The following is a 23423-nucleotide window of genomic DNA, read 5'->3' as shown; positions in this document are numbered from 1 at the left end:
GGCGGGGAGGGGAGGGGAGGGGGGGGGGGAGCGAGGAGGGGGGGGGGCGGCGGCGCGCGCGGGGCTGGGCGCGAGGAGGGAGGGAGGGGGAGGAGGGGGCGCGGGGCGCGGGGCGCCGTGTTTGTGTCCCACAGTGCTCCGCGCGGGGCGGGGCCGGGGGCGGGGCCAGGGGCGGGGCTACGGGGGAGGGGGCGGAGTTAAGGGAGGGGGAGAGGGCGCAGGCGCGGGGAGAGCGCGGGGCTGGGGGCACCCCCTGTGCGTGCAGCCCCCGGGACCGTGCACCCCGCACGCCCCACTGCATGCACAGAGCGGGACCGTGCACACGGGACACCCACGTTCGTGCATGCATGGGCAGGACGGTGCACACAGGACGCCCCCGGTGCATGCACCCCCTGGGACCATGCACCCCAGGCACCCCACTGCATGCACAGAGCGGGATTGTGCATGTGGACACCCCAGGGGGTGCACGCCCCAGACCATGCACACCGGGCACACCGGTGCATGCAAGGAGCAGGACTGCACATGGGATGCCCAGCTGCATGCACGGACAGGACTGTGTACATGGAACACCCCGGTGCAAGCGCCCCCCAGAACCATGCACCCCAGCCACCCCAGTGTGTGCATGCACAGGCTGGGACTGTGCACACAGGACCCCCTGGTGTGTGCGCCCCCATGGATCGTGCACACAGGGCACCCCAGTGCATGCATGGACCAGGACTGTGCACACCAAGCACTTTGCAGCATGCATGCATAGAAAGGGACTGTGCACACAGGACACCCGAGTGTGTGCACCCCCAGACCATGCACACCCCCATGCATGCACCCCCAGGACCAGGCCCCTTTCCCAGCGGGTGCCCCCCAGGCAGCTGCCCCAGCACACAAAGCGCAGCCACACGTGGGAGCAGAATCCTCCAGTTTACATCTACCCCAATGGAGCTGGGAGTTAATGAGTCTCAAGTTAATCCAGCCCTGTAATTTGGTCCAAATCTGCACTAACTTGGGGTAAGCGCAGTTTAATTTGAGGTGATTAGTGCGGCCATTTTCTCTGTGGTCACGTTATTTATTTATTTATTTATTTATTGCAATAAGTGCTCAGTAAATTGAGGCAGGAAACAGATTGAAAGGCCACCGTCCAAGAACGTTAATCAGTGGTAAAATATTTTAAAGTGGTCCCTGGAAAACACCACACTGCTCCTCAAACAACAACAAAAACAACCAAAAAAACCCCACCACCAATAACAGAAAATAAGGCCAAACTCCTTGTGCTGGTGTAAAAACCCTGGGACTGTTTTTTTGCTGGTTACTTGCAAAACCAGGGGGAGAGCGGAACCCCTGCAGGCTCTGGGATCCTGCTCTCTGCTGCTTCATTCTCCTTTGGCTTCCTCTGGTTTTGCGTTTGCTGGGAGCTGCAGGGTAAACCCTGTGCACTGCTCTTTTGCAAGTTACTTTGGTGAAAAGCAGGAGCACAACGGCACCGATTTGGGCAAATTGCACGTGTGTGCACACAGGTTGCTGCCACCTTTTTCAGCTGTTAAACAAGACATGATTTGCAAGGCAAGGAAGAATCTGGTCCTGTCCATCTGCGGTTTAATAAAGATTAATGAAAATCAGGGCTACCATCGCTGCCCCTCCAAATGCTACCCCAAAAAGTGCAGAGCTGAGGGCATTTTGTGGTGACATTGCTGCAGACCAAGTGGGTTCAGTGGACATGCAGCTGATGCTGTTTCCTGAAGGCGCTCGATGCAATTTGCATTTTCTTGTTGGCTGCAGACACTTGTGCAGCGTGTTGTGGCATTGCTTTGAAACACTGATTTGGGATAATTTCGTGTACAAAGCTTCAGGTTCGGGCAGTGGAGGTGACGGTGGGTCACTGCCCTTGCTTCTGTCCTGCCCAAGCCTGGCCTCGAGCAAGCTGTGGGCTTGGTGGGTGAGGGGCCAGCTCTGAACACCCAAATTCTTATTGGGAAGATTCAGTGTGGTACTCACGGTGCTGCAGCGAAATCACCAAACCCTACAAGTATCACATTTAAACCAACAGCTGCTGAACCTGCTGCATGGATCCAAGACATAAAGCTACGCGGTGAAACAACGCGTTGCCTTTATTTCTTTTAATAACTAATTCTTTACAGTGCTGAGCACCTGGTGAGCAAAGTGTGTTGCCCCAAGAGCTGGGTGAGCCCATGACAGCACATCAACATCACCACAAGGAGATTTCCCCCACAAAACACTGCAAGAAGGGTGAGCAAGGGAGGCTTCTGGGTGCATGCACCCAAAAGCGGATGCATTAACTCACCCAGCCATGACTGCAGCACCAGTGCTGCCAAACTGATCAGCCCAGGTAATAAAATAAAATAAAATAAAATAAAATAAAATAAAATAAAATAAAATAAAATAAAATAAAATAAAATAAAATAAAATAAAATAAAATAAAATAAAATAAAACACACACAAACAAAAAGAGCACCTTAATTTAATTTCTTCCCCTTTCTCCTTTTCCCACACAACCTCCCAGCTCCTGGCTGTGTTCTCCACCTGCCTCGTTAGGTTTCCAATTAGCAGCAGGGCATTGGGTGAGGGAATCGGGTGGGTCTGGCTGGCAGCAGGCCCTGCAGAGTATTGGAGACTCCTTGCGTGGGACACGTGTGGGTTTGGGCATCAGCTGCCAACAAATCCTGGGCTACATCTGTGCTGGACCAAGCACAACTGGGATGCACGAGCAAGAAAAGGTGGGGCTCAGGGTACCGAACGGCACCCACAGCATTATCCAAAATACTTGCAACCCCAAATCCTTTGTAGAAATCTGCATGAAGGCTCTAGGGAAATCCACTCCAGGGATCACACTTAATAAATGAAATGTTCCAAGATGTGTAAAAGATCAGAGTCACAGCTTTCCCGTAAGAGGTGACTTGTTCTTAAGCACATTTTACAACATTGTGAGCTCGAGTCATTGACACAGATGGAAAAATGTTGACATGAAACCTGAGTAATACGGTGGTAAATCTGCTCTGTATCTACCAAGAGGGAGCCCACACTTGTTTATTTCTTGGGATTGTAGCTTGGCTGGGCTGGCTGCAGTTCCGCAGGTACAAACACCAGCGGGGAAATTAAGAGAAACCTTTGACAGCAACGCAATGACTCCTGGCCTCCACCTGCAGCTTCTACACAAGATGCAAACTCCTGAAGCCTTGCCTTATTTAACACATGAGATCTGAGCATTTTGGAAAATGTTAGAGGCTCAAAGCCTGCAGCAAGAGCAGTGTTGGCAGTGCCAGCAGCTCCTAGGGCAGCTCGGCCATCCGGGACAGCTTCCCTTCATGGCAGCTCTGCTCTTCCTGCTGCTGAAACCTCCAGGACTGGGAATGTGTTTGACCTTCAGCGTTTGCAGGTCCAGCTCCGGTGTGCCGGCTGCATGCACAGGAATTGTCCCACCAGGAAGCTGCCCACGTGCTTGTGCGTCTCCTGATTGCTGCTGCTGCTGCAAAAAATGTGCTGCTCGGGCAGATTTCCTCGCTGCTTCCGTCTGTTTTGCACCAGGAGGTCTCAAAGCCCTGGTGGGACCCGCTGTTGGCTGCACAGCTTCCCTGCCCCAGGCAGGATGCAGAGGGCACTGATGCAGGATGCATCGGAGATGTGCTTAAAGATGCTCAGCTGCTCTCTGGGGGCTGGTCTCTTGTTTGAATCCTTGAATCTTTTCCCTTCTGGCTTCCTGACTGCCTGCAAGCTCCCAGAACGGGTGATCCCTGGCTGAGGGCTTTTTCACCCCCTTGCTGCAGCCTGTAGGAGAATTCTCCCTTTGCTTCAGCAGCCCTAGGAACAGATCCCATACTCTTACAAGTCTGCTTTTCTGCTCCATGTGGGATGCTCCCTGTAGCACAGAAACCAGATGACACCTTCCTAGTGCCCTGTGCAGCCTCCCTGCATTGCTCCCACCCTCACAGAACCGCTGCCTTGTCCTTGCTTAGCACCCATGTGCAGGAACTGTCCCCTCCTTGCCCCTGCCTGCTGCGCACCCTGGGGCTCAGTTAATCACCCCAATCCTGCCGAGCACTTTGGCAACCCCCAGTTTTCTCCCAGTGTCCCCTCCTTTTGTGCAAGCACAGCTTTGGTGTTCATCCTGCGAAGGACACGATGTGCTCAGGGCTGCTGGCAGCTGCAGGGAAGGTAACTCTGTCATCAGGGGCCAGCTGCGAGCCCCCCGCGGGGTTTGGCTGTGCCAGCCCCAAGGCATCAGCTGTCCTTGTCGTGCAGGATCAGGCCTGGAGCTGGCACCCGAAAGGAAAACAGTGGGAGGTCAGGGGAAGAGCCTGGAAATTAGATGAGCCTGGGCGAGTGCTGCGGAGCAGGATGGGGAGGTGGGGATGTTGTGCCAAGGACTGCAGCTGTGGGGGCATTGGGGCAGGATTTGGGGGTTTTGGCCTCTTTGGACCCAGGATCCTATCTTTGAGGTGTGCTGAATCGCAGCAGCCCGTCTGACATGCTGTCAGCCAGCACCTTTGGGAACCAGGCAGCTTGCTTGGGTGACTGAGTATGAATTTATCAGGCATCCACATGGAGAAAGAGAGCTGGAAGAGCAGAGGGGCTGAAAGACCAGGATATGTCAGCTGAGCTGAAAATAACAGCCTAAACCAGACATAGTGGTCCGAGGACACACCAGGAAAGATGTTTCCGTCAGAAATGAGGAAGGATTCATGGCTGGAGCACCAGGTGCTGGTGTGACCTTGCTGGGACACGGTGTCTGCTTCTGCCCAGGGACAATAAATCCAGCCCTGCATGGAGCCCCTGCAGCACGAGGAGGGCACTTCGTGCCATGAGCCTGGCTGGATAAATTCAGCAAAACAAGGCTGAAAGAGCGTGCAGCTCCTGTCTGCTAACAGGAGGAGGAAAGGTTTAAACTGGGGAGAGAGGAAAGCAAAAGGAAAAAGGAAACCAAGGATCAGCATGAGCACAGCAGCACGTAGGGAGCAGCTATCCAGGAGTAACTCGGGTTGGGGAACCCAGCCCTTGCTGGGATGAGGTTCAGGAACACGAGCAAACCCCCTTTCAGCAGGTGCTTGTGATGTCTGTGCCTGTGGCACAGAACCCCCTCCCCATCCTGCATCCTCTGAGCGATGCCAGCTTTAAAGACGTCAGGGATGCTGGAGCCTGGCTTCTATCACCTCCTCGGCAGCTGGGCTGTGTTTCTCCATCAATCACAATCCTATTCAGAAAATCCTCTCTCCTGCTGTCCAGATAGCTCTTTTGTGCCATGCACCTCCAACACAACGTGGCAGGGTGCTGCATGCAAGCAGAGTGCCCTGCATCAAGGGGATGAAGCCAGTGGGGGCTGCACCGTGCCCAAAATACTGCTGGATTTGGAGTGGAGCAGCGGCAGCTGGGCTTACCCTAATCGTTTCCCCCATTGAGGCCACAGAAGCATGTCTCTGCCCACCAATCCCCACTCTTTTTGGGGTGCCAGCATGGACACGGTTACTGGGAAGCTCCAGTAAGTTTCATTTTCTGATGCCCCTGTTCCTTTTTATCTCCATAACACCCAAATCGTAACGGTGCTCGGCTATGATTAATTAGGGGCTTTTTCCTACCCGTTAATATTCTGAAGCCTTTGGCATTGTTGGAAATCCCAATTGTTTGACTCAAAGCCAATGATGGCAATGAGACAAAAAGGAGGGGGACAAGACAGGGCAGGAGCTGGAGAATGGGACACGGCTGTACGGGGGCCAAGGGAAGGCACCTGAAGCGAGCGTCCCACACGGTTATAAATAGGGTGTCACGCGTCCTGTGCCCAGGGCTGTAGTGACACATCCCAGGGCCAGATATCGCTGCCCACACAGTCCAACAAAATAGCTGGCAGGTCTGCGCCGCCACGTGCCAGGTTTCAGCAGCCCTGTGTTTCAGAGGACAGCACTGCACATAGAGAAACAGCACCGAGGTCCCGCTGCAATGCAAAAAGGGAAGGAGCCAGCAACCCTCCTGTTTTAGCCTGAGGCTGTGTTTCCTCCCGGTAAGCAGCAGAATTGGCTGCGTGTACATAAGCGCAGAGAGGAGGTGGCTGCTCATAGCAGGCTGCAAAACAGAGGACGACTGAAACTTCTGGGGAAGCGTTCTTGCTCCCTGGGTTTTGTCAGCTCCGTCACATGTTGTTTTGGTTCAGCATCTTAGAGCTGAATTAACTGTTTATTTAAAGCGGAGTAAGCTACTGGAAAGGGAGATTTAAATATTGCTTTTGGGACAGAGACAGAAAACATCCTGTGAAAAGCGTTAAAAAAAAAAGCAAAAAGGTGATTGGCAGGAAATCCTTTATTGAAGAGGTAAAGGCAGAGTCACAAACAGACTTGTTCTCAAAGTCAAAAACACAGAAAAAAAGATAAAATCAGAAAACGATATTTTTATTTTTTTTTCCCCTTGCAGCCGAAGTCCCGAGCTCACTTCTGTGGGATTTGTTCCGCTTGCAAAGCTCGCCCTGATTTGTGCACGCCGGGGGAGTGAGCCCCCAGCCGTGGGGCGCGGCGGCCGCATGCGGAGCGAGACCTCCCCTCTCCTGCGGGTTTCGGAGCGGGGATGTGGGAGCAGCATGATAAAACACAGACAGTCTTTTTTTTTTTTTTTTTTTTTCTTTTTTTTTTCTTCTCCTTTCCAGACAGCTACTGTACAAAACAAAAATTTATAATAAATACCTAACACGAGAGGCTCAGTACGTTGCTACAATCCTTCACTGAAGGGAAACATATATATACACATATATATCCTAATATATAACCTCTTTGACTTAATCAGCGTAAAGGCTACGTGTTTCTACGGGAAGGCAGGACGGGAACAGCACGTGCCAGACCCCACACCTCACCCAGACCCTGCACCCCAGCCCCAGGCAGGGCCCCATCAGCATCCTGGCTGGAAAAGCAAGGGAAAGATCAAAAATGGGTGCATTTTGATCAAATCTGGGTGCATTTTCTGCAAGGAGCCTCCTGCCCTTGCACGGATGTGCACCTTCAGCCACGCTCCTGCGGTTGCTCCTTTGACATCCTGGGGAGGTGCCAGGGGAAAAAGGGCACGGTGTGGGATTTGCCTGCAGCACGGAGGGGTTTTTGCATAGGGGAAGCTCTGGCTAAGAGGCTGCACAGCTAATATGAGAAGCTGGAAGAGGCCCTTGGCGTGCAAGACTCCTGTGCAGGGTTGATAAATACGGACGTTTTCCTTGGCACCGTCTCAGGCTGAAATTTCTGACCCATCCTAAATGGATGCTGGTTACAACGCTGGAGAGGAAACACATGCTCGCCTTTGAGCTGAAACCCTCTCAGATGCAAAGGGGAAAAGAAAATAACCCAGCAAGGCTACATGACTTTAGCATCCAGCTATTTGTTAGAGCGAGAGGCCTTAAATTCCTGGAGATTAATTAGCAGACAGAGAACATTGCCCGAAGGTAGGTCTGAACTGCAGCCCAAGCAGCTCTGCATCCAAACTCCGCAGCTGGCCTTTGTTTTTTCTTTTCTAAAAAAGAGCCAAGCCCAAACCCTCAGCCCTCTGCTCCCTGGTTATACTCCCCTTGGCTTTGAGAGGGGTCAGCCACCGAAGGGGTGAACGTCCCTGCTTTCAGAACCTAGGGTAGGGGACGGGCTTCTGGCCAGCGGCTCAGCTCCCAGTCCCATCCTGCACGGTGGGCACAGCACCAGGGAAGGTTTCACACCAGCTTAGATGAACTCCCTGCTCCAAAACCAGAGGTCAATGTCGACTAAAAAATCCTCAGCCCTCTCCTTGCTACCGCAGAGCTTCAGCACAGCGTCACATCTCCACACCATGAATAACACCGGAGTCTCCTCGCAGACAAGGCAGGCCGTCTGCTAGGAAAGGGGGCAAAAAGAACTTCTCCCAAAGGCACGGTTTGCAAGGTGGACCTGCCATTCGGTCACCTCCAAGCTGGTGAAAATATCTTACCACCCCCCCAGCCCCTCTTGCAGAAGCGCCCTCTCGTTTTGCAGCAGTATTTATTCCCCGTGCTCAGAGCAGCTCCTGGACAAAAAGCAGCTCCACGAGGCCGCTTCGTTTTGCAGATGGGGAAAGACAGATGTAGTGAATCCAAGTCCTCCTGCTGCTGCCAGCCAGCAGGAGCAAAGCCGGGTGTTTTTGCTGTGGGGACGTGCCGCTCTCCTCAATCCAGGTTGGGGTTTCCAGCCCTTTTCTCCCTCTCCCCTCTGCCATGGGAAAAAGGCAGACAGGAGAGGCCATTCCCCCAGGAATTCAAGGGGGAGACGCATGCCTGGCCGTCCGCAGGGAAGCAGCAAGGGGCACAGAGAGAGGAGCCTCTGGACGCTGAGACATCCACTCACGGCACGATGTCCATGACAAAACATTTGCAGATTCCAGCCCAGCTCCCAAGGCAGCGGCTGCTGCCAACACATGTCCAGCGAGAGGCGACTGCTTCAAAAGGGGAAAGTTCAGCGAGTGAGCAGCATCTGCGCCGCGGCCAGACGGCATCCGGGCTGGGAGAGGGGGCCCAGCCGGTCCCTGCTGGGCAGGAGGAGCTCCAGCCCTGCGAGGCTCCGTTTTAGACCTTCCAGTCCCAAATTAAGCAGGGCTGGAGCCAAACGCTGGATCTGAGCATCCTCGTGCACCCCGGGCTTGGGAAATCAGGGTTGAGCGGTGGCACCGGTCGCTGCGGTGGGGTGGGAGAGGCTGGGTCTCACTCAGCACCTGCGGGTCCTGGGGATGCTTGGGAAAGGGGGGCTGCAGTGTTGGAGGTGATAAATCCAGCAGGAAGCGTGACGATCCCATAGCCTGGCCTCCCACCTAACGCATGGCCTCAGCTCGGTCCTGCTGCAAGCCAGATGAGCAAATTATCTCTGCAACTAAAAGCACAGCTGATAAAGCGAGCAAGCAGCGCACAGAGCCGAGGAAGACAAGAGAGGGGTGGTGGCACAGCCAAGTGGCCCTTCCAGAGGGGAATGGGGTACAGCAATAGGCATTTCACAGCCAGAGCACTACAGAAGCTTTAATTAATCCTTGTGGCAACCCTGCAAGTGGGATCGGGTGTAATTAAGCCTTGGTTTTGGAGCTGGGGAAATGGAGGCGTGGAGACGAGAATTCCTGGTGGGGCTGCGGCTCAAGGAACAACCGCGGGTGCTGGGGATGTTTGGAGGCAGAGGTTTGTCACCGCCCGGGTTATAAATCCAGCAGAAGCTGCCACAGCTGATTAGCCCAGCCCTCAGCTCATTCCCTCTTCCAGCCAAATGAGGGAGTTATCTCCAGCTGAAACCACAGCTGATAAAACGCTCCTTGTGCTCAGACACCCACGCTGCTGCATGGCGGGGACAGTGACCTGGCCCGACCCGCGCAGCAGTGCTTTTGGAAAGAAACCCCAAATTTATCACATCCTAGACCAGCACCACCCACCCCAGCCCTCCTCGACCCGCAGCCCCAGCCAGCCAGAAAGGAAAAAAGAAGCAATTCCTCCTCTTTTTGCCGCTGTTATTCCCCCCTCTGAGGTAGATGCTGATGGAGGGGGATGAACCGCGGGGGTACCAGCAGCTATTGTCCTTGAGGGCATCTGTGTCCCCGTCCCTGGGGGTCAGGAGCATCTCCCCATCCCATCCCATCCCCACTCAGCACTGTCGCAGCAGGCAGGTGGCAGTGGCCGGTGGTGGCCCCGGGGAGCTGCATTTCTCCGGGGCGATGATGGTGCCGGTGTAGTGGATGCAGGAGGCGTTGCGCGTCCGCACGCCCTCGCCGCATGTCTGGGAGCAGGGGGACCAAGGGCCCAGGCGCCAGAGCGGGCAGGGGATGTCGCCGCAGGGCTTGATGTCCTCGGGCTTGAGGGCTCGGTCGCAGGTGGAGGAAGGTTGGCCCTCAACGTCCCGGCAGTCCACCGTCCGCCTCTGCCAGCCCGAGCCGCAGGTCTTGGAGCACTCGGACCAGTCGCCCAGGACCCACTGGGAGGTGAGCATCGGGCGGATGACGTTGGCTGACTTCTTCTCTTTGCCCTTCTGCTTGCTGAAGGGGACGTCCTTGGGGATGAAGAAGGTGTACTTGACCTTGGGTGGGAAGACCTCGCTGGCGATGGTCAGCAGCTGGACGGTCAGCGGCTCGGGGAGCTGCCGGAAGCTCTGCAGCCTCTCCAAGGTCGTCATGGAGCCGCTGTACTTCAGGATGGTCCCCTTGACGAGGATGTCCTGCTCCATGGCCGAGATGGCAAAGTCGCCGTTCAGCAGGTACTTGCCCTCCAGGGTCCTCAGGGCCAGGTAGTTCCCGTCGTGACGGACCCCGCGGTGGCTGCGCTGCTTGATGTCGATGTTGGTGGCCCCAGCAGGGATGGTGACGATGTCGTTGTAGCCATACCTGCGTGGGGCAAAGGGACACGGTTATTTTCCTGGGCCTGTCGAGAGGAGGCCCATGCAGGGGATAACATTTTCCAAGAGGGATCAGGGCTCTGAAGCCGTCTCTCAGTATCCCAGAGCTCTGTGGCTGTGCCAGATGTGCGCCAGGCTGGAAGAAATCCCTAAATTACATGCAAAAATGAGCAACGCAATCAAAGGAATTATCACAGTGATCAGCCTCGGGAGGAAATTCCGGTTACTTTCACGCTACCCTCACTCCCTTTCATTTGAAACAGCCGCAGCATTTGGCACAAAAAGGCCAGATGTGCCTGGTGACTTTGTCACTGCTGAGGGCGCAGCAGGGCAGGGGAGAGGTGGGCACATTGCAGGGTGGGTCTGGGGGGCCAGACGTCACTGCTGAAAACAGGAGCCAAGCAGTTAAAAGCACAGCCATCTCAGGCTGCAGATGGCTTGGTGTGAACTGGAAAGACTTTTCTAGAAGGCAGCAAGAACCAGGGCAGCAAAAAATACCCCTGCCAGTGCCAGCTGTGCTCTAACACCGCCTGGCAGCTGTGCCAAAAGGGCCACCCCGTGCCACGCGGCCAGCAGGGGTCTCGTGTGCACTCCCCAGGTTGGTGCTGCGGTTGGTAATTACAGTCGGAGTATTTTGGAGCAAAGCCTTCGGGTCAAACCCTGCTCTCAGTCGCCCTGGCCTCCACAATCCTGATCTTAATGGGATCTCTTCTTGGCCGTACTACCACGCTAATCTCTCCTTAGTCAACCACAAACAATTCATAGGAGAATGGAAGCTCCATTCATCTGGCTCCCTGGAAGGAAACCATTTAGGAAATCTAATTTGACTGAGTGAGTCACCTCGCCACATGGAATGGGATGTGCTGGGCTTTTGTTGCTATCTGTTCAGCAAAGCCTCCGTGGGACACATTAACTCCAGCTCCTGACAAAGCATCTTGGGCGAGGGAAGCAGCTGCCTCAAAGCCCACGTCCTGGGACCAAACCTCACCCCAAGCCAGGGAGAAATTGTTGAGCTATTTATATCCTGAATCAGCCCTCAAAATGTGTCCCGAACAGGCTCCCTGCACTGCGGAGTGATTCCTATTGTAAACTCCTCAGGACGATGACTTTTTTCCCAGATGGGGTGTCAGCACCAGCTCTGGTTTTAGGAAACAAGTTCCCCCTGCAGAATGCAGCCCCAAAGGAAAGGCAGCGAAGCCCTGGAGTCTGGGGATGAGCTCAGCCTGTGTCTGCAGGGCTGCAAACCCCGGTGGCTCCTTAAGTCTGCAGATGCAGTCTGCAGCTGGGTGCAACGCTTTGGGTGCAGAGAGCAAAACGTCTTTACATAGCTTTGGAGGTTTCCCAATATTCCCGGTCCAGCAACAGAATGGAAGAAAGATTTCCTAAACCTCATGCTGTTTCCCAGCAGTGAGAGGCCGAAACAGGCAGGCCCACTCTGGTTTTGCTGCTTGAGAGCAAAACACTCAAAGACCAAAATATTCAATTTACCCTTCTGCATCGTGGCAGCTTCCAGAGCGAGCACCGTAAGCCAGGTCCCATGCAGCACCCCTTGCTCCATGCAGAGACACCCCCAGAACCAGGGGTGGGGACCAGGGGCAGGGGCAGGGGATCCAGGCAGGAGCCCGGCCGTGGAAACACTGCCTTGGCTCTTTGATAAGCCCGGGCCTGGTCTCGTTTCCTCTGTGGCGAGCGTAGGAAGCGCTTACGCAGACGCTGGGCTTTTGTGAACATCTGCCCAGCGCTCCGGGGCTGGCTGCGAGGGATGGAGCGAGCAAAGCTCCCCGGCCAGATGTTGCCGGGTCAGGAGCTCTGCGGAGTGAGAGCAGCTTTTCCAATCGCAGCCTCGAGACGAACAAACGCGTCTCTGCTCCCTTCCGACGGCCTGGCACTGCTCTTCTCCCCCAGCCCCTCTCTGTGGACCCGCTCTCCCCTGAGCCTTACTTGGATCTGTTGAGCGAGCCGGATATTTTCCTGCAAGTTGAGCCGTTGCCGCCACACACTCCGCATTTGTCCAGCTTTTTGGAGGACCCGACGATGTGATCGCAGCCGGCCTTGATGCACTGCCCGTGCACGCAGATGGAGAGGGTCTCCGGACCACACAGCGTCCCGTCGATCACCTGGGGAAGAGAGGGCGAGGAGAGGCAGTCAGGGCACAGCTGCCTGCAGGGATTTGCTCTGACTCAGGGTAGGGATGGGCGTTGGGATTTGCCATCACGAGACACCTTACTTTGGCCTCAAAGACTTTAAATTCGCTCCTCCCCCTGGCTCGGCAAAAGAGCTTGCAGCGGTCCCGAGGGGACACCCCGGCGTACTTGGGGACCCACTCCAGCCGGTTCCCATCCAGGTCGGTGAAGTTGTAGCTGTTGTACTTCTCACACTGCTGCTCCCGAAAGCTCTTGCCTTGAAGGAAAGGCAAAAACATGACCCCAAAGCCCCATGCTGGGAGGCAGGAACCACCATCCTCCTCTGACATCGCGGAGATGCAGGACAGACCCGAGGATGGTGGGAGCACAGCTGCAGCAGACAGCTTTTGCCCAAAACTGCCTCTGATGGACTGCAGAGAAAAGGAGAGGGGAGTGGATGAGCTGCCAGGTGGCTTACCGTCCTGCGGGCACTCGTCAGTGTGACACGACTGGTAGCGGGTGCGCTGCCCCTCACAGTACCTGCCACCGTGCTGGGGCCGGGGGTGGTCGCAGTGGCGGTGGGAGAACTGCACGCCGCCACCACACGTCCTCGAGCAGGGGCCCCAGGGGCTCCACGGGCCCCAGTCGCCGTCCACCGCTGGCTGCAAGAGGCCACAAGGGGCTGAGAGAGTGGAGGAGGCACAAAAATTCCCCCTGTCCGCCCCCAGCTCCTCTCCCCGTGCCGCTAAGCGGGGCCCTGGTCCAGCAAAGCACTTAAGCACATGCTTTGCGTGAAGTTGCTGCCGGCTTCCACGAGTTCGCGTGCTGGAAGTTGGCGCTTTGTTGGCTGGCTCAGAAATCGCTGATAATACCCCCCGGAAAAAAAATAAATAAATCAGTTTAATCAGAGTTAATTGCAGAGCTGCTGGCTGCTCGCTCTGGTTAGGACCAGCCTGGTGAACGCGCAGCAGTGTGCATCTAACACAAACCGGCAAAAAGCACAGTGCTGTCGGAGGAGATATCCAAAATATAAACCCAGCAAACCCCAATATGCTCCTGGAGACTGCAGGATGAGGGTTTGGGAACCCCAGAAATCCACATCCCAGCCCGTCAGCCCCACATCCCAATGAACTGTGCCAGTACCTGGGGCTGGAGCGCGTCCTGGGGCAGGCAGGCACCATCCCAGCACAGCCCGCTGCCCTTGCAGGGGGTGCCATCAGCCCAGGGCAGGCTGCCGTTCTTGGTGTGGCACAGCGGCTCCCCGGTGCCCATCCTGCACCACAGCTGGGCACAGATATCCTCCTCTGTGGTGTTGGGGCAGTGTTGGAAGTCCTTGCCAAAGATCTGCTGGCACTGCTGGTCCAGGCTGTAGAGGGCTCCTTGGCCGGGCAGCTCGGCGGGCAGGGAGAGGGCTTTGGCCGGGGCGTCGAGCAGGCAGTCGCCTGGAAGCAGCAAGGAGGTGCAAGAGTTAGGCTGGAGATGCATCTTAACACCACAGGTGGCACCGAGAAGGCAACCAGAGCTTCAGCCTGTTGTCTGGTTGAGTTACCTTCACCCCACGAACCCCTCCAGGGCTTGCAAAGAGCCCGAGCAATCAAGGGAAACGCTGCTGAGCCTTACCGTGCCCGCCGTCCAGGAACTCGGTGAGGTACATGGCACTGCAGGGTGACCACGGCTGGCTCTTGTTCAGGTGGACAAAAAGCGGGGCCATCATGTGGTGCTTGCCGAGGGGCCCAAAGAGCCGCTCGCAGGTCTTGGAGTCATCGTGGGGCATGCTGAGCACGTGGCCTGGGGAGCAGGGAGCGCCTCTGTGAGTTACCTGCCATTTCCTAGGGCTGTGAATGCTATTTGCTTCCATAAATCAGGAGCAATAAACAAAATGCTTGCTCGCTGTAACGCAATGATGTATGAAATGTTGGGGAAAACAACCCAAATTAGCAGATCTCTAGGAGCAACACAAGGGTGAGAAGCTCCTGGTCCTATGCCGTAGCTAATCACAGCTTAGTTACACCAGACAAACGCACCCATTTCTACCAGCTCTGGCACTTGTAAATATGTTTGCTCACATAAACCGGCCCCTGCTGGTGCCTGAAGCCCCCCCAGTACCACTGCAGGCTTTGCAGCTGGTACCCAGAGTGGAGATGCCAGTGCTGGGCAGAAAGCAATAAAAAACACACACACACAAAAAACAAAACAGAAAAAACACCAGAGGCTGTACATTACCCAGTTCATGAGCCAGGGTGTAGGCTGCCTGCAGACCCTCATCCTCAATCACCGAGCAGCTTTTGTTGCGGTCACACATGGTGCCAATATCCGCCACCCCCAGCGTGTCGCAGCTCTGGTGCCCGCAGAAATCCTGTCAGAAGGCAGCACCAAGAGAGTGAGGACAGGGAAACCCAAAACTCAGCACCCAGAGAGCACCAACCCCAAAATCTTCTCAGCTCATCCCCACTGGGAGCTCCATCCCATGCTCTCCTCTCCCTCCAGGACCACCTCGATGCCTCCTTTCCCCCCAGCCCGTGCCAGGGGTCCCTGCAGACCTGTCTGGTGAGCAGGATGGCGGTGTCGTAGTGCTCGGGGTGCCGGTCGCTCAGGGGATTGAACTGCTGCTGCCAGCTGCAGAAGTTGCGCAGGGTGAGGCCGCCGTTGTCGGACACCTCCGGCCCCGCCGCCTCGTCGTCCACCACCAGCACCTTCACCACCACCAGGTTGATGGCGTTCTTCAGGCTGGGGTGCTTGTAGATACGGGCTGCCATGGACATCAGGGTCAGGACGTGGTTCTGCAGGGATGGAGAGGGATGGGAAAAGCCCTGGTGAAACCTCACCCGCAGGGGTGCGTGGTGTAGCTCACATCTGCGCGGGAAGACTCGGTTTTGCTAGGAAATGAGAAATCAGCCCCGTTTATGAAGCCTACCACGTCCCTGTGGAGTCACGCAACCACCTGGGCTGGCGGACGAGGCGCTGCCTTCCCGGTACACGGCGCTGTGCACCCTGTGCCAGCGGGAAGGACACGGCAGGTTACGGGCAGGACGATCCCACCCCGTGGTCATTGCCTTGTCCCCATCTCCAGCTGCCGTCTGTCACATGCCATGAACCCTTTGCACCCAGGGACGCTCTGGGAAAGCCTCACGTGTCCTGACCAGTGCTCCTGCATATTCCCACGGCATTAACCCTGCCCTCGTCTCCCTGGGGCAGGGGCTGCCGTGCGTGCACAGCCGCTGCTGCTGCAAATTTCCCTCCCGCTGCCGCAAAATTCCTGCCTGCGCCGGTCAGCAGGGCCCGAACCCGATGTCCCCAGCCACAAACCACGCTTTCTGCCCATGACACTCGGCACTATTACTCCTTGAACATGTTCTCTGGCTGTGGCCCATGCGTCCGAGCCACGTGCAGCTCCTTCCCACCGCGGTCCCTGCTCGTGAATGGGGCTCGCTCCCACCCCGGGGCTTCTCCCAGCAGCATCCCCGGCTCGGCGGCCGGGACAGCCGGTGGTTACTTCATATGTCAAGTGCGCCAGCAACGTTTAGGCTGATGTAAACATCTTATCGGAGCATCGACATTCCTCTTCTGCTTGGCACCCGTTCACAGACCCAGAGTCAGGGGAAAAAAATGCAGCTATTACACAACACGCGAGTGTTGGGAAAGAGAAAGTGGCTTCTCCCGGCCCCAGACGGGTCGCCCTGCCACGGCACCGCCAGCCCACGGAGCCGGCGGGAGCCCCTCATGTCTGACTCATGTCCTGGGCCAAAACACGCAGTGAATGTCATGGAGAAGTCAACACCGAGGCCAGAAACGCAGAGGAGGTCCCTGTGAGTGCAGCCACTTGCTCCAGGGGACGGAGGGATTGTTTGTCCCATGGGGAAGTCCATTGGGAACCTACCTAAAAATAGCACAAAGCCTTCCTAAAATTACCCCTGGGAGGACCTAGGAGGATGCTCTGTAGGTGCACAGCCTCCCGTTTCCTTTGCATCCGGAGTGCTCCTGCACAACCAGGCGGCATCGCCACCCACTGAGAGGATGATATGAGAAAAAGGGGCAACTTTTTCCCAACAGCACTGCGGGGAGGTTTTCTCTCTGTGGTGGTCTTAAGGTCGATACGTGCACCACAAAACATGCCTGGGACACAGAAGCTAACCTTAATGCCATCATTCCTGCTCAAGCACTCTAAGAGGTGTGAAAAATCAAGGGATCATCCAGCACCTTGAAGCAAATCCTGCCCCATCCCTGTCCATCCCCTTCCAGGTTTCTCACCAGTCTGTATTTTTTACCTGGGAGCTCTCAGAGCCCTAGGATATGACTGTGGGGCTATGCCCAGCCAAGAAACTATTCCAGCAGTGGGAATGTGGGGGCTTGGAAAACATCCTTCTGCCTGCCCTCCATCTGCAACGCGGCAGAAAGAGATGGAAAAATGGAAAGTGAACCAAACAAACGGCTAGTTAGCACAGATTAAAAGGTCAAATTCACTTGTTCCACCATCTGGTGTCTATTTATACCCGTCCTTGGACTGTGCAGGAGCTCGCTGGGTTTCGGGTGGCCCAATGCAGGACCCCAACTGCTCCGGGGAGAGCAGCAGCCCACCTGCATCCCTCCTTGCTTTGGCCAAGGGCTTGGAGCTGGGGCTAAAAATGAGGTATGGAGTCCCCAGAGCTCAGGAGAGGCTGACTTTGCTCTTTCGGCCAACAATTGACCGCAGATGAGTTGAATCCCGCTCCTCGCATCCTCCCTGTGCCTTTGCAAGGAGGCTGGATGAGCCACCTAGGAGGGAACACAGCTCGTGGGCTGATTTCTGTCTCCTTGCAAGGTGCTGCTGCAATTTCCAGCCAGCGCCCTTGGAGATCATGGCAGGATTTCTGTCCAGCTGGTAAATACAGCTGGAAAAACAGTCCCTCGAGGTGCCAGCCCCCATGGATCGCGGGAGCATCCCTCCTCTGCCCCACTTGCACTGCAGAGGCAGCACAAGGGTCTCTACAGCCTGGCTCATTTTGCTTCCAAGAAGACCAAATCCAACCATTTTCCCCCCAGAGTGCCCATGCCACAGCTCTGATACTCCTCCTGCTGCAGCACGGCCATTTCCTACCCCAGCCCTGACATTGCCATTTGCTACCCAAGCCCCGAGCAAGCCGCACGCGTGCACCACCGGCACTGCTGCTGTGCCCGGGGAGAAGGAACCCTGCTCGGGCAAACTGCACAGCGGCCACTTTGCAAGGAGAAAAACTATTTCTCTAGACCCACGGGGGACTCGATCCTGGGGGAGACAACGCAGCCCTTACCCAGGCAGCTGCCTGACGTGGTTACAGGTCACGGGACTGCCAGCGGCAAGCAGTACGTGCGGCGAAGAGGCTCAGCAATGAAAAAAATAAATAAGTTGGAGCACAGAGAACTGGAGTGATTGCTTGCAACGTGCCAATGCCGAAGGATTGCGCTTTCTGATACAGGCTCTTGCAAAATCTCTACTTATGTTCATCTTCAAAGGAAGCACTTGGAAGCTGAAGTCTGCAGAGATCCCCAAACTGTTTTTAAAAATTATCTTTTTCCTTTTTTTTTTTTTTTTTTGGGGGGGGTACGACTGGGGGGAGGAGAAACCATGCTTAGTCCGACACTATTGCTGTGGTATGTGCATGATGATCTAATGTCGTGGTCCCACCCAGTGCAGGAGGATGGCAGGGTGCAGCCCCCGGCACGGCTCGCCTCCCCCGACACGCTCCCCAGCTCATGCTGGAGAAAAACACCCGTGGAGACCAACTGTGCTTGACCTGCTCTGGGGCTGTAGGTTTGTTTGTTTGTTCATAAGGTTGCTTTTTTTTTTTTTTTTTTTCCTCCCCTCCCTTCTCCCTAGAAGCCAGCGTTTCTGCAGGGGGAGAGAAGAAAAACGCTGAGATTTCTGGAGAGCGGACAGATGGAAGGAAGAAAACACAGGGTCAGATGTGAGGGCTGCCCAGCTTTCGAAAACAACTGGTGAAAACACATCTCAGCCTGCCTCCCAAAACATCTGCCTGGGTGCCCTGTAAAATCAGTGGTGGCAGCCAAGTGAAATGGGGGGTGAGCTGGGGACGAGGCGGACACCCACACCCCAGCCATGCCTGGTTGCCCCATCCCTGTCCCACTTCTCCCTTGTTTTTCCTCCTCTCCCACCCGTTTTCCCCTCCTTACTGGATATTTGGGGCTGTCCCGTGAGAGAAGCAGCTGTCCCTTGTCAGGCTGGGGACACGGAGGCACGGCAGCACCGCTGCATGGGCCAGCAAAGAGCAAACTGTGTCCCCGAGGGGCTGCGGGGGGCAGCCCGCGAACAGGGCTCCCTTTGCACCGTGCCTTTCATACCAAAGCCCTTTATAATCGGCACTCAGCAGCAGGGCTGAGGCTCGGCAGCTGTTTAACATTACGAGGAGGAGGCAGGCGGAGAAGAGCAGCACATCTGCCAAGGGGATGCTCGGGGGGCGCGCTCCTCCTGCCCCGCGCAGCCGCGTGCCAGGGATCCTCCAGCCCCTTGCACCTGGGTCTGGGGAAATGCAGGCGGTGCTGGTGGATGGCAGGATTGGTGCAGGTTGCCTTTTGCTTTGCAAAAATCCCTGTTAATCCCATCCCTTGGGATCGGCTCAGGAGGGGTCGGCTCCTTTTGTCAAGGGATTAAGCGAGCTCCAAGGCTCAAGCTGCAAAGTATCATAAACAAGCTTAAGAGCTGGACACAAGGGAAACTGAGGCTTGGGGTGGCTTTAGTTTTACCTCTGGGTCACTCTGACAGCTGGCCTGAGCACCAGGGGTGGCAGCAGGACCCTGGCAGTGCCTGGGTGCAGGTCAGAGATGCCCCATGTCATGCACGGGGCCACACACTCCAGCACCCAGCTGGTCTTACAGGGGAGGAATTGCAACAGCACTCATAATACCTCATAAATCTGCCCGGAAAAACCACAAAAGTCAGGAAAGGAATCCCAGCTTAATCAGCCCAACCTCATTTTGCCGTGGTCCTCGGTCGCTGCCTTCACGTGCCAGCTCTTGGAGGCAATGGATACGGGCTCCTTGCATCAATGAAGAGGGAAAGAAAAGCAGAGAGCAGCCATCCTGTCTGCTGAGGAAGGCTTGGAAATGCGTCTCATCCCTGGTCTCTTGGGGGCAGAAATCCCACTGCAGTGATCTCATTCTGCTGCCAACTGGCTGGGGATGTTGCAGCCAGTTTCTGTGGCTGCCTGCTGCTTTTGGGGTTGCAGACAGACCCTGGGCATTGCTGAGCACTGCTCCAAGTGCAGCCTGCGTGGTGTGCAGCCTTCAGCACGTCAGAGGAATTAAGCCCTGCACCATCTCCTGCCTCAGTTTTCCATAACCAAGAACCCCACTTAATTCTGCTAGGGATACACAGTCTTCCCCCGTTCAGAAATTATCTTGGGTTCTCTACATGAAAACACAAAGAATAATTTCTGCATCCATCCTGGGGCCTTGCACCCGTCTCTATATAGGGGAGCACTTTCTGTTCACCACAACTCACATCCCACAAAGTCCTCCATGACCTGCTGGGTGCTCACAGGTGGTAGAGCCCAGCACTGCCCTGCTGCTGATGCCCCCCAGACCCCCTATCCCCTGCAGTCATCAACCCAGAAGGAGGATTAAATCCCTAAATCCCAGGCCTGGTTTTGCTCTCACTTCATAATTTCCTCCCGGTTTACATGAGCATTGATGGAAGCAGAATTAAGCTCTTGTTATCTAAATTGGGTTAACAGCTGAATTATAATGGCTCAATCCATGGCACAGATTGATTAAAAATAAATCACTAATAGCATTTCCCTAATAACAGCATGACATTGATTATAATTTGCAATGCTTGAATGCATCTCATGGTGACTATCTTCTGCTTGATCTCTTGCAGCTTATGCAAGAAAGTAACTGGGAATACAAACAATGCTTGTGGCCTTTAATAAATATTTAGTAATTAAAGTGTGGTTACGGGAAGAAAAGTCACTATGTAAATATGGCTTCTTCTGACTCAACATCGCAGCTGCCTGGGCATCTCCTTGAGAGCTCACTGGCACAAGGGAGCCATCACTTTTTTGGCTCCCAAAACCTAGGTCCTTAGGGAGAAGCAAGCAGGCTATTGGGTCTCTGAGTTGGGAACTTCTCCCTGTATTTGTGTTGCTGAGACAGAAATAGAGCAGGTGTTTGTTGGCTGCTTTTTACTGCTACACTTGGAGGGGAAAATGCTCTAAGTGCAGCAGCTGCCACAAGAGCTGGCTGAAGTTTTCTCCCAAGTACTTAAATGTTATTGCCCTGTTCATCCTAAGTGAGATCTCTAAAAGCTTGCTTTCCATCAGGAAACACCCTAAGAGATGCTGCAAAGATACTCCTCTTCGGGACAAAGAGGAGACAGTAAAATAGGAGCAGAGCAGACCAGAAACTAATTATTAAAGTAATTAAGGGGGGAGCTGCCATGCATCTGCCCTGCAGCATCGCTCATGCTCCAGGGCTCTCCCAGCAGAGACAGGGCTTGGTTCCAGCATTTCAGCCCCTTGCAGCTCAGCAGCCTTCTGCCTTCAAGACCTAACATGGGAGTGATGTGCCCACAGGGCTGTTATTTTTTCCTTATCTCAAGCTGGGCATCATCAGGATTCCCACCCAAAAATCTATCAGCTTAGCTGTAGCAGGTTGCAGACCCCTGGGTGCTGCTTTAAAATCTTCCTGTGCCCACCTAGCTACAGAAGGAAGATGCAAAATGTTATTTTTCCTGTCCTTGTGGGGGATCTGGGACCAGTTTCATACTACTGGGAGTCATTTGCACTACCATTTATTTGCCTGTTGCTTAAAGGTTCAGGTTACTCCACTGCAAAACTGTTCTTCCTGCTGAAAGCTCGGGGGAGCTGTCTCCAAGTGCAGCATCCATTGCTCCTTAATCCCCTGCTATCTGCAGACTGAGCCCTCTGGAGTTCCTGCCAGCCCAGCTCGGGGCTATGTGAGCAAAAGCAAGCAAAGAGCGAAGCCTGAGTGATGCTGAACACCCAGAACAACAGCTGAAATCAGCTGGAGCACCAGGGCTCAGCATTTCTCAAGGTCAGGCACTGCCTGAGCAGGGCTGGAATTAAAACACTGCTTTATTAAGAGTGGAGAAGCTGGACGAAGCCAGCAGAAAAAAGGACAAAGCGGGCAGAAGTGGCAAAGTCAAGCTGCCAAAGCGCAGGTTTCAGGCACTCACTCACACCAAGCTCTCCTCCATCAGCCCTGCACCCTGCCAGCCACAGCACAGGACGAGCACTTTCGGTGCACGCCTGTCACTTGCAAAGTCCCGGGGATTTCAGACTGTGCCAGCCCGGATTTGGACCCGGGGACCCAAACAAACCTTCCCTGCCAGGAGCAGGGCAGCACGTGCAGGCAAGCGGGGTGCAGCACAGGACAACGCTTGGGAAAATTTCCCCCATGCAAGAGCTGGGGAAACTGAGGCACTGGGAGGAGGTCCCCAAAAATCAGCAACCGGTGCTGCCGAGAGCCCCTCTGCGATGGGAAGTGCACACCAGACCCGAGGGATTAGCCCTGTCCTTATCACATTTGCAGTTGCACTGGTGTTTCCTGGGCTCGAGCTCCCCGGCACCAGGGGGCCACGTCCCCACCCCGTCCCGCTGCGGGGGTCTCTGCGGTTCCTGGCTGGGGGCAGCGTGTCCAGGCAGGGAACGCTTCTGGCAGCGGTGGCGTGGGGAAAAAGCAGCGCTGTGCATCTGCTGGGCTGCTAACAGGTGGCTCGGGAGTGGGGCTGTTACCGTGCCATTTGCTGCCCAGCCCGTTGCAGCACAGCTCTGTCCCTACAGAGAGAAGTGGGGACACTGGGCACGAGGGACACTGCAGTGTGCAGCCTGGGCAGATGTATGGGGTGGGTGCCGGCTCTGGAAAGGGTCCCCAACACCAGGTGACCCCCCTGCAGCCTTTGCCCAGGGACTTTTGGCTCCTACTGAGTAAGCAAGGGTGGGGACAGAGCGCAGGTCCCCAGCCCACCGCCGGCAGTCCCTGCCTGTCCCTGCCCCACCAGGCTCCGGGGTGGGAAGGGGCCACCCCTTGGTGGCTCCAGACCCCCCGAGGACCCCGGGGTGCAGCATCGGGTGGGGGGCACACGGGCTCCCCACCGTGCTGGGCGCTCCTCCGTGCCTTGGGAGCAACAGGGGGGCGAGTGGGAGCGGGACATGGCACGGGTGGGGACACCGGGGAGCGATGAGGGGCTGGGGGGGGACAGAGGGATGGGGACAGGAGGGAAGGGGAGGAGGTGGGGATGGAGAAAGGAAGGGACACAGCGGGATGGGGCCGGGGATGGGGCCGGGGGCCAGCTCCAGCCCTTACCTCCACGTCCTCCCCGTAGAAGCGCACCATGGAGGCGTCGGCCACCAGCAGCGTCTCCACGTAGCGCGCCTCGGAGACGAAGCGCCGGGGCCTCCGGAGCGGCTCCGCGGGGCCGGCGGCTGCCGGGGGCCGGGGCCGGGCCGCCGTCGGGGTGGCCGTCGGGGCGGCGCGGCGCTGGAGGCGGTGCAAGCGGCGCCAGGGAGGGCCGGGAGCGGGCGTCCCGAGCGGCAGCAGCTCGTAGGCCGCCCCGTCGAGCAGGAAGGCGGCGCGGAGCCCGGCGGCCGGCCCGCAGCGGCTGAGAGCGGCGGGGGCATCGGGGCGCCCCTCGACGGTGCCCGCGTAGAAGCAGCCCCGGCGGGGCGAGGCGCGGCCCGGCGGCCTCCGACCTCCTCCCAGGCGCTGCAGGCGGAGGCGAGGGGCGAGGAAGGAGGCGTCGGGCCGGAGGCGAAGCACCACGGCGCGCCCGAAGGCGGCCAGCCGCAGCGCCAGCTGCCCCGACGGGGCGGGCAGGCGGGCGGGCAGCACCGGCTGAGCCTCCCGGGCCGGCGGAGGCTGAGCCTCGCGGGGCGGCGGAGGCAGCGCCCAGGCGTGGCACAGCAGCAGCAGGTGGAGCGGGGCCCGGCCGGCCAGCAGCGCCCGCCGCCCCATGGCCCGGCCCCGCCGGGCT

General features: G+C 56.4%; 1 protein-coding gene across 1 annotated transcript; it reads right to left on the bottom strand.

The window, feature by feature from the left end:
• Positions 1-6282: 6282 nt before the first annotated feature.
• Positions 6283-23423, bottom strand: ADAMTS8 (ADAM metallopeptidase with thrombospondin type 1 motif 8). The gene is made up of 9 exons (XM_082777935.1): positions 22757-23423; positions 14998-15237; positions 14681-14813; positions 14078-14245; positions 13601-13899; positions 12936-13119; positions 12562-12734; positions 12276-12451; positions 6283-10323 (listed from the first exon to the last, which is right to left on the bottom strand). The coding sequence occupies exons 1-9, from the start codon at positions 23402-23404 to the stop codon at positions 9591-9593; spliced, it is 2754 nt and encodes a 917-aa protein (XP_082634061.1). The 5' UTR covers positions 23405-23423; the 3' UTR covers positions 6283-9590.

Source organism: Aythya marila, assembly GCF_965140915.1.
Source record: "Aythya marila genome assembly, chromosome: 23".
Lineage (NCBI taxonomy): Eukaryota > Metazoa > Chordata > Aves > Anseriformes > Anatidae > Aythya > Aythya marila.
Note: the sequence above shows the minus strand (reverse complement) of the source record. Positions and strands in the feature narration are given on the sequence as shown.

What these genes read in the sequence shown, in the direction of transcription:
- ADAMTS8 (XM_082777935.1), bottom strand. Translation starts at nt 23,404, where the DNA reads ATGGGGCGGCGGGCGCTGCTGGCCGGCCGGGCCCCGCTCCACCTGCTG. An exon ending in CCATCCTGCTCACCAGACAG is followed by an intron (nt 14,814 to 14,997) that starts GTCTGCAGGGAC and finishes GCCTTCTGACAG; the next exon opens with GATTTCTGCGGGCACCAGAG. An exon ending in TGACGAGTGCCCGCAGGACG is followed by an intron (nt 12,735 to 12,935) that starts GTAAGCCACCTG and finishes CTTTCCTTCAAG; the next exon opens with GCAAGAGCTTTCGGGAGCAG.